This window comes from Lolium perenne, chromosome 6 (assembly GCF_019359855.2).
Source record: "Lolium perenne isolate Kyuss_39 chromosome 6, Kyuss_2.0, whole genome shotgun sequence".
Taxonomy (NCBI): Eukaryota; Viridiplantae; Streptophyta; class Magnoliopsida; order Poales; family Poaceae; genus Lolium; species Lolium perenne.
This window is the reverse complement of record NC_067249.2, coordinates 216,220,042-216,233,275: the sequence shown is the minus strand read 5'-3', so window position 1 is coordinate 216,233,275 and position 13,234 is coordinate 216,220,042. Positions and strand designations below refer to the sequence as shown.

The 13,234-nt window shown below is 45.1% G+C and overlaps 1 protein-coding gene across 1 annotated transcript; it reads left to right on the top strand.

Moving 5' to 3' along the window:
- The first annotated feature begins 2,651 nt into the window (after window positions 1-2,651).
- LOC127310033 (uncharacterized) lies at window positions 2,652-5,749 on the top strand. Its single transcript, XM_051340733.2, has 10 exons — window positions 2,652-3,140; window positions 3,226-3,360; window positions 3,443-3,685; window positions 3,777-4,393; window positions 4,618-4,708; window positions 4,800-4,997; window positions 5,082-5,210; window positions 5,287-5,402; window positions 5,477-5,552; window positions 5,633-5,749. Exons 1-10 carry the CDS (start codon window positions 2,652-2,654, stop codon window positions 5,747-5,749), a joined length of 2,211 nt encoding a protein of 736 aa, XP_051196693.2.
- Window positions 5,750-13,234: the final 7,485 nt, after the last annotated feature.

The window sequence follows — 13,234 nt, the reverse complement described above, 5'->3', positions numbered from 1 at the left end:
CCTGCCATGCATGCGCAGCGATCCACCACGTTGCGTGTGTTGCCATGCATGCGAGGTGCTCGCCTCGTGCATGCGCTCATTGCAGTCGTCGCTCCATCGCAGAAACGCTGAAACGCTGAAACGCTGAGACGCGGAGTGCAGATGTGTCACATGGCAGTGGTAACAGCTCCACGCGCGGGCGTGTCGGTCGGTCGGGTTTTTCCGTCATGCTAAAATTGTAGGGTTCACACGCGCAGTTCTGTATCCACGCGCCGAATTAATTGACACACTAAAAACCGTGCGCCGCTTTGGATGCCGTCCTGCTTTTCAATGTGCAGTTAGTGGATAATGAAACCAGCTCACAAGCCCCCTCACCTCACCCATCCACGCGACCACGCCTATTTAAAGCCACCATTGTGCTCACTCTTCCTCACACTCATTCAAATCCATCTCCCATCCCATCTAACGCGCGGCCTCCAAATCCAATACACGCCACATCTCAAGGGGATCGCCACAATGCAGTTCAACGGCCCTACGTTCCGCCGCCCTGCAACCGTGCCGGAGAGACAGTACCCGGCCGGAGTCGTCTGCGACAACCAGCTGCGCGTGTGGGCCATATCGAGGTGGAGGGACCCAACGGAGCTAGCTTCAGTCTTCCTCTCTGCCGGCTACCGCCACCTCCCTCCGGGCTCGCCATGCATGTTCGAGCTTGAGGAGTACTACGATGGCAACCCCGGCCACGTCATCGGCCTCTTCGTAACTTTCGCCAACAGGTTCGACGCTCACCGTCTGCTCGGGCAGGTGTTTTGGTGCGGGTGCGAGTTCATCGCATTCACCAACTACAACATCTTCACCAACTTCTACGCCATCTTCCCCAACCCGGGCAACATGCACTGCCTCCCCTACATCATGCCGGAGGACGACGAGTGATCCTTACAAGGAGGAGCCAAGGAGGATGATATGACGGTGTTGTCACTCTTATTTTTCTAGTTTTTATGTGTTTTATTATCTAAGTCTTGTAAGGCAGCTATCGTGTCCCTGTCGTGCTAGTGGATGTGTTTTGTAAACATGCATGATCCTGTTAAGTAATGATGAACTGTGTCGGCCAGTTAATCGCAGAAAAATGCATGGTTAATCATGTGATCCACAAACTAAGTAAAAAACAAACAATGCAGTAACAATTTGTAGCAATATATCTTGCTGAGAGTACACTACTTCTAAATCCTTTATTTCATATTAAAAATTTAGTTCTTATAACCCAAGAGTACAATTACAATACCCAGAAGAATCGCTATAATCTGAAGCATTGACACAATTTCGTTCAGCTTCATTACAATTATTTTCTTCAGGTGCTTCATGTCCTTGTTTAGTGCATCTTGCTTCTGTAGTTCTCCATCTCCTCCGTTTTCTTCAACCACTTCTCCTTCTAGGGGAATCAGCATAGGTGAGTTTGGTGGAACAATACCCTTCTTCACGAGCAGATCTGCGTACTTTTCAATCCAATACCAGAAGTTGCATCCTCCTCTAACCGGCTAGAAATAACGAACATTAATCATACTTACAATTTTGGCATAAGTCCTGATGACAATAGACGGATATTGAATAACATTAAAAACATCTTACATTGTGATTATTGCACCTGACGAAATCGCCGGCGTTGGACGTTGTGGAGGCTGTTTTCCTCTCCACGACGCGCCACCGGCAGCTCGTGCACTTGATCATAGGGAGAGGACCATAACTTGGGTGCCGGATTATAGTGGCCGAGCTCGAGGAAGACATGACTTTGCCGGCGGCACGACGTTCGATCTAGAGTAGATGAAGTCGTAGGTAGAGGCGTTGAAGGGGAATTGTAGGGTTTCTACCTTGCTCTCGTTCTTAATAAAGCGTCCTTTACTTCTGGGCCTGGGCCGCACGGCTAATCTAATGGCCCATCTGTTAATGGTCAACGCACCGCGCGCGCAATTACCCCACGTCCTTCGTGCGATGAAGGAAACTACCATAACTTGACGCACGATAATCACGAAGATTGGCAGGGTAAGCTCGTCTTCCAAATTTTTTAGGCGCCAGCACTCTCGCCCAACGCCGCTGCCATCCATGAGATCTGACTACCGCCGCCTCCCTCCCCATCCCTTATCGGCGAGAAAGCCTCCTCTAGCTGCTCACAAGACATGCAAACATCGAGGTATTGCCTTGCCTTATTGCTTGTATGCAGTACGTGTTCTTTGTTTGGGATGTTTCTGTACGTATGATATCCTTATAGCTTTTGTGATTATGGTGAGATCATAGGCAGTAATCGATGTCAATATAATTGTTCTTTGAATTTTAGATCTTAACACTTGTTAGTGGAAATTTTTGTTCAACGCAAATCATCGCTTTGATAAAGATAGCGGATAGAATTATGATCTAAGAAAAAATATCCGGCCCTTTCATACGTAACATAAATATGACTTTAGAAATTATGTTGCATGGCATTATACTTGCACACAAATTTTGACATTTATCTACTCGTTTTTATGAACAGTAAGTTGAAAATTGGTGTGTGCGATGTGGATCGTTGGGTGGGCTTTTTAACAAGAATGACACAAGCTCAGCGATGTAAACTCGCTGAAGCTGATTTACAAAGCTTGATTCACATGAAGAGTATAAGTCCACGATCGTCTATACTTAGCCTCATGTTTAAGGCATTTGACGCAGAGTCAGAAACATTCAACTTGCAAAAAGATCAACCCTCGATTACTATAAAAGGAGTCGATGTGGAGGAAATTTTTGGTCTGAAGGACAAAGCAGCAGATGGGCTGGATATTGACACCATCCTTTATGAGGATGGGGAATATGCAGAAAATGATATACCATCTCGTTTTCTGAACAAGTCCACCGGCAGTCTGAGTATTGATGGATTGATCTCGGACGCAATCAAGAGCGGATTAGCCGACGATGACTTCCTTCGAAGAGCTGTTCTTGTGGCCCTTGGTACAGTTCTTGCACCACAGTCCAGCTCAACAGTTCCATTGGAGTATTGGACAATTGTTAAGTACGTGTCACGTTTGAAGAAAATGAACTTCAATGGTTTCACACGTTCTTATTTAATTAACAATATAAAGAAACTGCGAAGTGAACATGAGATGGTGCAATGGCCCCGCGGCAACCTAGCCCTGCTTCAGGTATATTTCTCCTCACCACGTCCATTCTCTTAAAAAAAATCCAACAATGTATAAAGGTGTTTAACTGTTGTGCCAACATATGCAGTATATTTACTATGAAAAAGTGCACCCAACTGGTTCACAATTGACGTCATCAAAGCCGTTGATGAGGAACTGGACAGAAGAAGAGGCGAGTAAGAGAGACAACATTGAATACCAACATGGACGAGGAACAGGCTTGGTAAGTTTTCTCTTACTCATGTACTATTATCTTCATCATTTCATGTGGACTTACATCATCACTTCATGTGCATTCCTTCTAGATTGACGACGACATATCTGCTAACCACAGAAGGGAGGTGATCCACACACCTGACGTTCCTCCAAGATCAAAGAGGAAGCAAAGTAAAAGAGCTAAAGCTTCAGGTTCTAGCATGAAAACGCCAGGTTCAGTGGATGATTCAAGAATGGAGGTCATGGTTGAGCAGATTCTGATTAAACTGACCAATCACATAGACACATCAATAAGCAAACATATGGACAAATTTGCAGACGTATCTGCTCAGGTGACATGGACTATTTTTTGTATGCTTCTATCTGCTGAAATGCATCTCTACACAGCATGACATTAATTACCTTCTGAATTTTGTTCTGCAGAAAGTCCTAAAAATGCTTAACGCGAAAGGAGTTGCGTACAGGGCAGGCAAGGCTGACATGTCTGATGACGAAGATCAGGAGGTGGAAGACAAAAAAGAAGGAGCGGCCTCCACACCTAGCCATGGCGGCCTTCCGCCTAAAGATTTCATGGACAATGACGACATCAAGTCAGACGGCACTGCATCATTTTTGAATTCAGTTAAGGATCAACATGACGATGAATTGGAAGATGCAAGTAAGAAGAGTGAGCCGATGGATGATTCGAACTTCGTGACACCCACCGACAAGAAGAAGACTGCTAATGCTGGGTACACGACACCAGCGCCTAAGCACGGAGACACCCCTGAAGTACCCATAATCATCGACGACAAGGCTATACCTGAATCGTCCTGCTCGGCAACTATTGATTTAACTCTTCCAGATGCATTAGAAGAATTTGATAGCTTGAACACGATCTGCCGAAAAGTGATAGAAAGTGGGAAGAAGGAGGAGAAAAAAGATGATGTATGTGGCAAAAAGGAGGAGAAAAAGGAAGATGTCTCTGGGAAGCGCAAACGCAAAGCTCCTCGCAAATTAAGTTCCCCAAGCATTGTGATGACCGAGAACTGTCCTAAACGGTTTCCACGCGCAGTCAGAAAAGGTATATTTTCTGAAATATTTTGCACTATATCAAGGAATCTTGTTCACATAATTAACTATATATGGTTGTTGTCGATAGGTCCTGATGCTTTGTTCAACAACGAATATGCCACGGACGGATCAAATCCGCTAACACCGGAGATAATTGACGCGGCTGCCGAGTATATTCGGATAATATGCAAATCTACAAAAAAAACCAAAGAAGTAAGACTGTGTACGAGAATGAAGACGGGGCTGTGGCGAGGGCTGAATTTCTTAAACCTATCCTTGACCGTGGATGGCTGTGCGGCACTGTAAGTCCAACAACCGATGTCATCCTTCTATTTCTCCTAGGCTTGAATATATATGTGCTCTGGAGTGATCACTTGTTTGAATTATATGCAGGTCATTGAGTGTTACTTGGCTGAGCTGAGATTAAAATTGAAGGATAGGACAATATGCCCTGCATGGAGGGCAAATTCTATAGTCGAAAATCGACCGAGAAGGCAGCGATGGAAAAAGAAAAACCTTGACACGACGGATATTGCAGAAATGTCAAGTTGCTATGAAAGATGCGAGCTGGAATATTTTGGCACTAACAAGGTAATGATTGCTTGTACATTATTAAGTGAGAGGTTTCAAAATTAACTATTAATGCATTAATTATTAACTATGTATTTTTGGTAGGCTTATTTCTCGGTTCACATTTCCAAATGCCACTGGGTCACCGTCGTCATGCACAGTGACAAGAAGGAATTTCAGGTGCTAGACTCGTTATGGCGCCTTGAGCAGAGCAAGGATTTTGTGGAAAAGCTGGTATGACTTTTGATCACGGAATGTAAGACCACCTTTTGGTACTCAGTGCACTGTACTTAAATTTTATGCTTCACAGAGAGAAGAAATCTTGAAGGACGTCGAGTTTGCGAACAATGAGATATCAACAAAGAAGTATCCAGACGTTTCGAAATGGGAAATTAAAAGATACCCAATACCTATGCAAAGTGATACGTGAGTCCACCGTTAATCTTACGCCATTACTATTGATGCCTATTGCAGATAGTTTACCTCTGATCTATATGCAGGAACTCATGTGGACTGTTCCTGTTAGCATGTATGGAGCACTGGGATGGAGATGAACTAACGGCCGAATTTTCGCAGGTTACCTCTTATCTATAGTATCTTTGTTACACACATGTTTATCTCTCCCGGTAATCTAAACTACATAATAATTGTTGCAGGAAACGATAAACAAGAACAGGAATATGACTGCCGCCAAAATTATAATGGCAGAATCAAACATGCACGAGAAGGCGAAGAAGGATATCCTTGACATCGCGGCGAAAGCACGTGCGTAAAAAACATTATTAGATATTATTTCCACTAGTTGTAATGCTAGGGTGGATTTGTGTCCGGAAGGTCTCATAGACCTGTAGAACTTTTTTACTTTGGGTGTTGAACTTATTTGGGGTTGATGTTATTTGTTCCACAATGAGATAAGTACTTTTTTGCACGATAAAAAGTACATATAAGTAATTCAACCTTTCGCACGTACATAATTCAAACGAGTAGCACACGACATGACATAGAAAAAGCGGGAAACATAACAAACACATGTTAAAACTAATGAAACTAAACATGACCATCCTCAAGTAGCCCCGGCAGCTTCACCGCCATCGTGAACTTCACTCCTCCTCCTCCTCTTCGTCGAAGTTGTAGGGAAGGGTGTGCATCATGTTGCGCGTGGGAAAGTGGCACTCAAAGTTGGTGTAGATGTTGAACGTAGTGAATGCTATGAACTCGCAGCCGCACCAAAAGACTTTGCCGAGGAGCTCGTACGCATCGTAGCGGTTGGTGAAGGTGACCGTGAGGAACAAGAGGAAGGCGCGCGTGTGGTCACGGGCCTCGTCGAGGCGAAACATCACCGGCGCGTCCGAAGGGAGGTGGGCAAAGCCGGCGGTGAGGAACGCGCGGGCGAGCTCGACCGGTCCCCTCCACCTGGAGATGGCCCACACGCGGAGTGTGTTCTCCACGACGACGCCCGCCGGGTAGCGTCGCTCGGGCACGGTAGGAGGCCGACGGAAGACCGGTGCGTTGAACTGCATCCTACCGGTGCGTTGCAAGGTCTTGGGTGGGGATTAGCTTCAAGTGGAGAATATATGGATTGTGTGTCGCGCCGAGTGGAGAGGAAAAGAGGGGGTATAAATAGGGCGCCAAATCGATCAATTACAATGAAACGTCGCGCTGTTTCCGTGTCCGTGGAATGGGTTGCGCGTGTGTACCCGTGTCAATGCGGTGCGCCTGATTCAGTCTTCCTTTATTGCTCTGAATCGGCGACCATAAATGGCTCTGAATCGTCGTCTGCCTCGCTGAGCGCTCGAGTTGGTGCGGCGCATGCATGGCGAAGTCTGCGACGGACAAAACCGTGCAACGGTCCGAACCACGTCTCCTCCCTAGACTAATCATACTGCGGAGTGAGCCTCTCGCGGATCGCCGTCGCTCAGCAGATCGCAGCCGTGCACGAGTGTTTTCCTATAAAAGGCCTCCATCCAACGGCGTAGAGCTAGGTATTGTAGGGCCCGCCCGGAGTCGCTTCGACCGCCACGTGAGAATGGCCATTCCTCGGCTCCCGAGCGGCCGCCGCCCACCTCTGCCAATGAAGTTATTGGCGACGCCACGCGTGCCCATCAGCCGCCGCCCACCTCTGCCAATGAATTTATTGGCGACGCCACGCGTGCACAGCGGCCGCCGCCGACCACGGTTGCCTGGGGCATTATATAGCGGCGCTCGTTCGGCTGCCTCATCTACTCCCGCACAAACCCTAGCCGCCGCACAACCTGCACCGTAGCGCAGCCCACCCACAAGCCCGCGAAGGAATCCATGGCTGGTTTTGGTGGGCGGCGAGGCGGTCGAGGCCGTCGAGGCCGTCGAGGCCGAGGGCGCGGTCGCCGTGCTGGAGCAGCATCACCCAGCCGCTCGTCGTCGCCAGCGCCGTCATTGTCTTCGGAGGAGGCGACGTGCTTCGAATTCATCCTACGCATCGACCAGGACCCTCTCGGCATCAAGCGGCTTCCGGACAAGTTCGCCGAGTTCGTCGATGGCGTCGAGCCGGCAGAGTTGCAGCTACGGGAGGCGAGCTGCAACTTTCGTCGATGGCGTGTCGAGGTATTGTTCGACGGCCAGGGCAAGATGTACCTGCACACCGGGTGGGACAAGTTCGCCCGCTACCTCGATCTCGAACCCGGCTGCCAGCTTATCTTCTGCTACGACGGGGATGGCGACATGGTCGTCAAAGTGTTCGACGGCACATCCTGCCGGAGATACTACCACATCAGCGAGTCAAGCTCGAGCACCGACAGTTAGATATTTTCGAGTGTTCTTTCTTTGCAGCGAAAATGGCCACCGGCCAATAGAACCACTAGTGTACGTTTCCAGTCTAGGTGCCTGGGAGTGTTCTTTCTTGGCAGCGAACACAGGAAACACCCGAGGACGACACTAGTTAGGTTTCCTCATTTTTGAATGTTCTAATCTTGTTTTAAACTATGTAATGGTTTGTGTAATGTTCGTATCTGTGTTTAAATGAAAAAGAGAAAAAAAATTAGGTAAAAGTTATTGGTTTCCAAAATTTGTGAAGTTTTTTATTTATTTCAATTTTTGTGATAGTAAACCTATAAATTTCTGTTAAATTCAGGCGAAAAAAAGTTGACAGATAAAGCCATGGCCCATGAGTTCCCTCCCCGCGTGCATTGGCCCGTTACATGTCTGACAGCCTAGTTTTTTAATTTTTCTTTAAATCTGCAGCACATCCGGTTAAATTCAAAAAATTCGAAAAAGTCTTAACCAACGGATTATGTTCACAAAAACGTGTGACATATTGGGTAAAAAAAACTAGATTTTTTTGGAAGGTCGAAAAATCGACTAGCTTAGAAAAACTGGTTTGATGTAACCCAAACGGTTCCGTTTCTAAAAATATGGATTTTTCGACCTTCGAGAAACGCTCCAGAAATTTTTGCACACACTCTGATATCCATCCTAAGACGAATTGTTAAGTTTTTTTCATTTTTTGAATTTCTGTGAAAATAAACTATTAAATTTCAGTTAAATTCGAGTTGGGAAAAAAACAGAAGAAAACTAGAGAACCCTGCTGGATGGGCCATGAGTATACCTTCCCCGCGTCCATGCTCCACGTTAATGGGCTTAGTTCAAACCGCGTTACATGTCTGACGGACTAACTGAAAAGTTTTTTAGTTTTGATTTGAATAACTCAGCACCACATGTGGTTAAATTCAAAAAATTCAAAAAAAGTTTTAACCAACGGATTATGTTCACAAAAACGTGTGACATATTAGGTAAAAAAAACTGGATTTTTTTTCAAAGGTCGAAAAATCGACTAGCTTAGAAAAAGTGGTTTGATGTAACCCAAACGTTTCCGTTTCTAAAACTGTGGATTTTTCAACCTTCGAGAAACACTCCAGAAATTTTTGCACACACTCTGATATCCATCCTAAGACGAAGTGTTAAGTTTTTTCATTTTTTGAATTTCTATGAAAATAAACTATTAAATTTCAGTTAAATTCGAGTTGGGAAAAAAACAGAAGAAAACTAGAGAACCCTGCTGGATGGGCCATGAGTATTCCTTTCCCGCGTCCATGCTCCACGTTAATGGGCTTAGTTCAAACCGCGTTACATGTCTGACGGCCTAACTGAAAAGTTTTTTAGTTTTGATTTGAATAAATCAGCACCACATCTGGTTAAATTCAAAAAATTCAAAAAAAGTTTTAACCAACGGATTATGTTCAAAAAAACGTGTGACATATTGGGTAAAAAAACTGGATTTTTTTTCAAAGGTCGAAAAATCGACTAGCTTAGAAAAAGTGGTTTGATGTAACCCAAACGGTTCCATTTCTAAGAATGTGGATTTTTCGACCTTCGAGAAACGCTCCAGAAATTTTTGCACACACTCTCGTATCCATTCTAAGACGAACTGTGAAGGTTTTTTCATTTTTTGAATTTCTGTAAAAATAAACTACTAAATTTCAGTTAAATTCGAATTGGAAAAAAAGACAGAAGAAACTAGAGAACCCAGCTGGATGGGCCATGAGTGTTCCCTACCCACCGCTCCATCGCCTCCCTAAGGACTATAAAAAGGGCCGCCTCTCATCGTCCCTTTCACACACAAACCCTAGAGGCTCTCTCCCCAACCCTTGCCGCCACCGTCTCAACAAGAGTTGACGCCATGGCTGGGAGAGGCGGAGGCCGACGTGGTCGTGGCCGTGGCCGCGGCAGAGCTGCACGCTCGCCGTCGCCTGCCACACCGTCGGCTTCATCGCCGGAGATGGACGTGGAGGGGCCCGTGCTGTTCGAGTTCGTCCTCGTACTCAAGGGCGACCCACGCGGCATCCAGAGACTTCCTGACCCCTTCGCCGTCTATGTCGCCGGCGACGATCGACCGGGCACGCTGCATCTGCGGGGGGCTTCGTCCGGCTTCTACCGGTGGATTGTCGACGTGATATACGACGGGCGCGGCAAGATGTACCTCCACATCGGCTGGGAGAAGTTCGCGCGCCACCACAGACTCGAAGCCGGCTTCATCCTCCTGTTCACCTACTATGGCGACAGGGACTTGAGCGTCAAGGTTTTCGACGAGACGCGCTGCCGCCGGGACAACCACGACAACCACGGCGACAGCACCGACGAGGAGGACGACTGATGAAGAGTGTTGTTTCTTCGCAGCGAATACGTGCACGGAAGTTTCTGGGTGTTCGCCTCATCCTCCCGCTGGATTTTCCAGTTTGGGTGACTGGGGATTGTTAGCAGTGAACACAGGAAACCTTGGATGCACGGTCTAGTTAGGTTTAGTTTTTTTGCAAAATTTTATATTTGTGTCCACCATGGTTCAAAATATGTATTAGTTTGTGGAAAACCATGTCCCAATTATGTATTAGTTTGTGGAAATTGAAATGAAAATACCAAAAAAAGTATTTTAAAGGTTTCGTGTGTTCACACGAAACCTTCGATGCCAAATCAAGTGGATGGATGTGGATGTGGATGTGGATGGGGTTGCCAGGGTGAGTCCAACTGAGTGCATGGTTATTTCATGTGAGAAACCTAGGAGACTTAACACGGAATGGTGCATGGTCTATTTAGTCAACGTCGAAATAATCACAAGTACACAAATATGTGACTATTTTTTACCTCAAACTCATATGTGACTATTTTTTACTCCTTTCTTACCTGTACCTTCTATGGTAATCAAACTTGTTGATTTTAGATAACATCTCTATGTGGCAATGACTTTGTTATCGAGGGATCGAACAAGTTTGGCTACGGAGACTGAGCAGTCTATGTGAAAAACAATCTATGCATGAGAATAACAAACAAGGCATTCATGCATGCATAACAGTTATAACTAGCATTTATCTATATAAAAGAGTAACAGTTATAACTAGCATTTATCTAAACAAGGCATTCATGCTTAACAGTTAGAACTAGCATTTATCTAAACAAGGCATTCATGCATAACAGTCATAACCAGCATTTATCTAAACAAGCAGGCATTCATGCATAACACTGGAGATATATGTTCTTAGTACTAAGAAGTTCCATAAGTAGAACTTAAGGTTCTACGTACACACATTAAACCTAAAAGTTCTTAGTTATCCATTACAACCAGACAGAAATAAGCTCCAAGGACATAACACATATACGGCGGCGAGCATCGGGCTGAGGCATGCATGGTAGGTTCACATGTTGCGACGCCTCTTGAGGATCCTGCCGGAACGGGGAAGGCGAGGACCCAGCAGAAACCTTGCAAGTGCCTCGTGGTCAGCCTTGCCCTGCCACTTGTGGGCGCTGTGGCGAGTGTCCATAGCATGCATCTCAAGGGAAGCCAGCAAGCCGTCCTTCACCTTGCAGGGACAGAAGGGGCAAGCATGCCTTCCCCTACGCACTGTCTTCAGAATCCGAGACTCGAATCCCTTGACCTGCCTCTGCACGTAGGACTCAAAGTTGTCCTCGTCGACGTCATCATCTGTGTTGTACTGCAAATAAAATTAGTTAGTCATGTGATTCATACATGGAAGGACAGTATTCATTTCATTGAACAAAACAGACTAGACATGAGGAATAATCCTACAAGAAAATTAGAACCGATGAGACATTGGATATGCCTCACCTGGAACATACTTCATCTGAAAGAAAGAACTATTACAATTGGTCGCAAAAAATGAGAGGTAGCTAACAATCCCCACCATAGTACTACAGACAAATGTGTGTTCCAATTTTTTCTCATGATTCATTTTTTGTAAATTCTGTTTTCCCAAAGTTCATTTCTACATACATTTCGTGGTGTGATAATTTCTACGAAACATTGTTAGAAAAATAAACCTTTCACTTTTGAACCGCTTTAACCAATCAGTAGCTTGTATTCATTTTTTGCCTTTAAATGCCTCTATTAAATAGAGCAAGTGGATCGTCATTTTAGCTCACTGATTTAATGCCTAAAAAAATAGAAGAGAGACATGTATTGGGGCAAGGAGTAATTATATGATGTGATTAATTAGCAAATTAAATGGAAGTAGACCTTATTTGATATGTGTTTTGGAACAAGTAGTTCTTCACAAATTGCTCAATAATATTTTAACAACCACAAATAAGCATACATTAGGCATGGTAGAGTACAATGTGTAAAGTCTATACGATGAAGCATTTATGTATAAGAGGAATCAGATGGCATTGTACTACATTTATATTACATCAGAATATAGTGATGTAAATGGAAAAGATGCCATCACTCACCGATATCAGTAAACCCTAGGTATGATTTTCAATCATTTTAGGTCAATCATTGCATGCCTTGATCCCAGCCCCCAATAATCATTTTTGGTTTCTCAATGCTGTTACTAGCATGCACAACATTTATAAGCATCTTCTTGATTAATGAGCATATGTTTTGACAGAATACGGCACTTTATTCATTAACCCATATCAATACAAAGGGTCTTCTGGATGCAAGCCGGAGCATAATAATTGGAAATAAAACCGAAGGACGCTAGATTACAGGATCTAGCTAAAATGTGTGCCGCTTCATTTAAAGAGCGTTTAACAGTCAGCAATAGATTCAACAGACAAGTTTGATGTCCTTTATGAACACTCCCACCTGATACCGATCAAGCACAGTGGTGTTTATTCGTTGGATCAAGGACAAGCAATCAGTGACGAAGATCATCTTTGAAAAAACCCTATTTCTAGTGATCAGCACCGCTTGTCGAAGAGCCAAAGCTTCAGCAATCTCCGGAGAGGTAAAAGATTGCATCAGTGACGAATCAAGGACAAGCAATCAGTGACGAATGAGGGATTTTTTCTACACATGAGGAATAATCCTACAAGAAAATTTGCAGGGGTTGCCTCCACTTATTTGTGGACGGAGGGAGTGTAGATCTACCTCGCAGGGCTCGATGTACTCGCGGACATAGCTGCGTTTACCAGATCGACATAGCATCCACGCGCATCTACTACATCGACTTTGCAGGGGTTACCAGATCTGAGAGGGGGGACATAGCTTTACCTCGCAGGGCTGGACGTACTGGCTGGCCTCGTACAAGGCGTCGATTTCCTTGTACGCTGATGTCTATGTTCCCCCTCCTTTCCTGTAGACAGTGTTGGGCCTCCAAGAGCAGAGGTTTGTAGAACAGCAGCAAGTTTTCCCTTAAGTGGATCACCCAAGGTTTATCGAACTCAGGGAGGAAGAGGTCAAAGATATCCCTCTCATGCAACCCTGCAACCACAAAGCAAGAAGTCTCTTGTGTCCCCAACACACCTAATAGGTGCACTAGTTCGGCGAA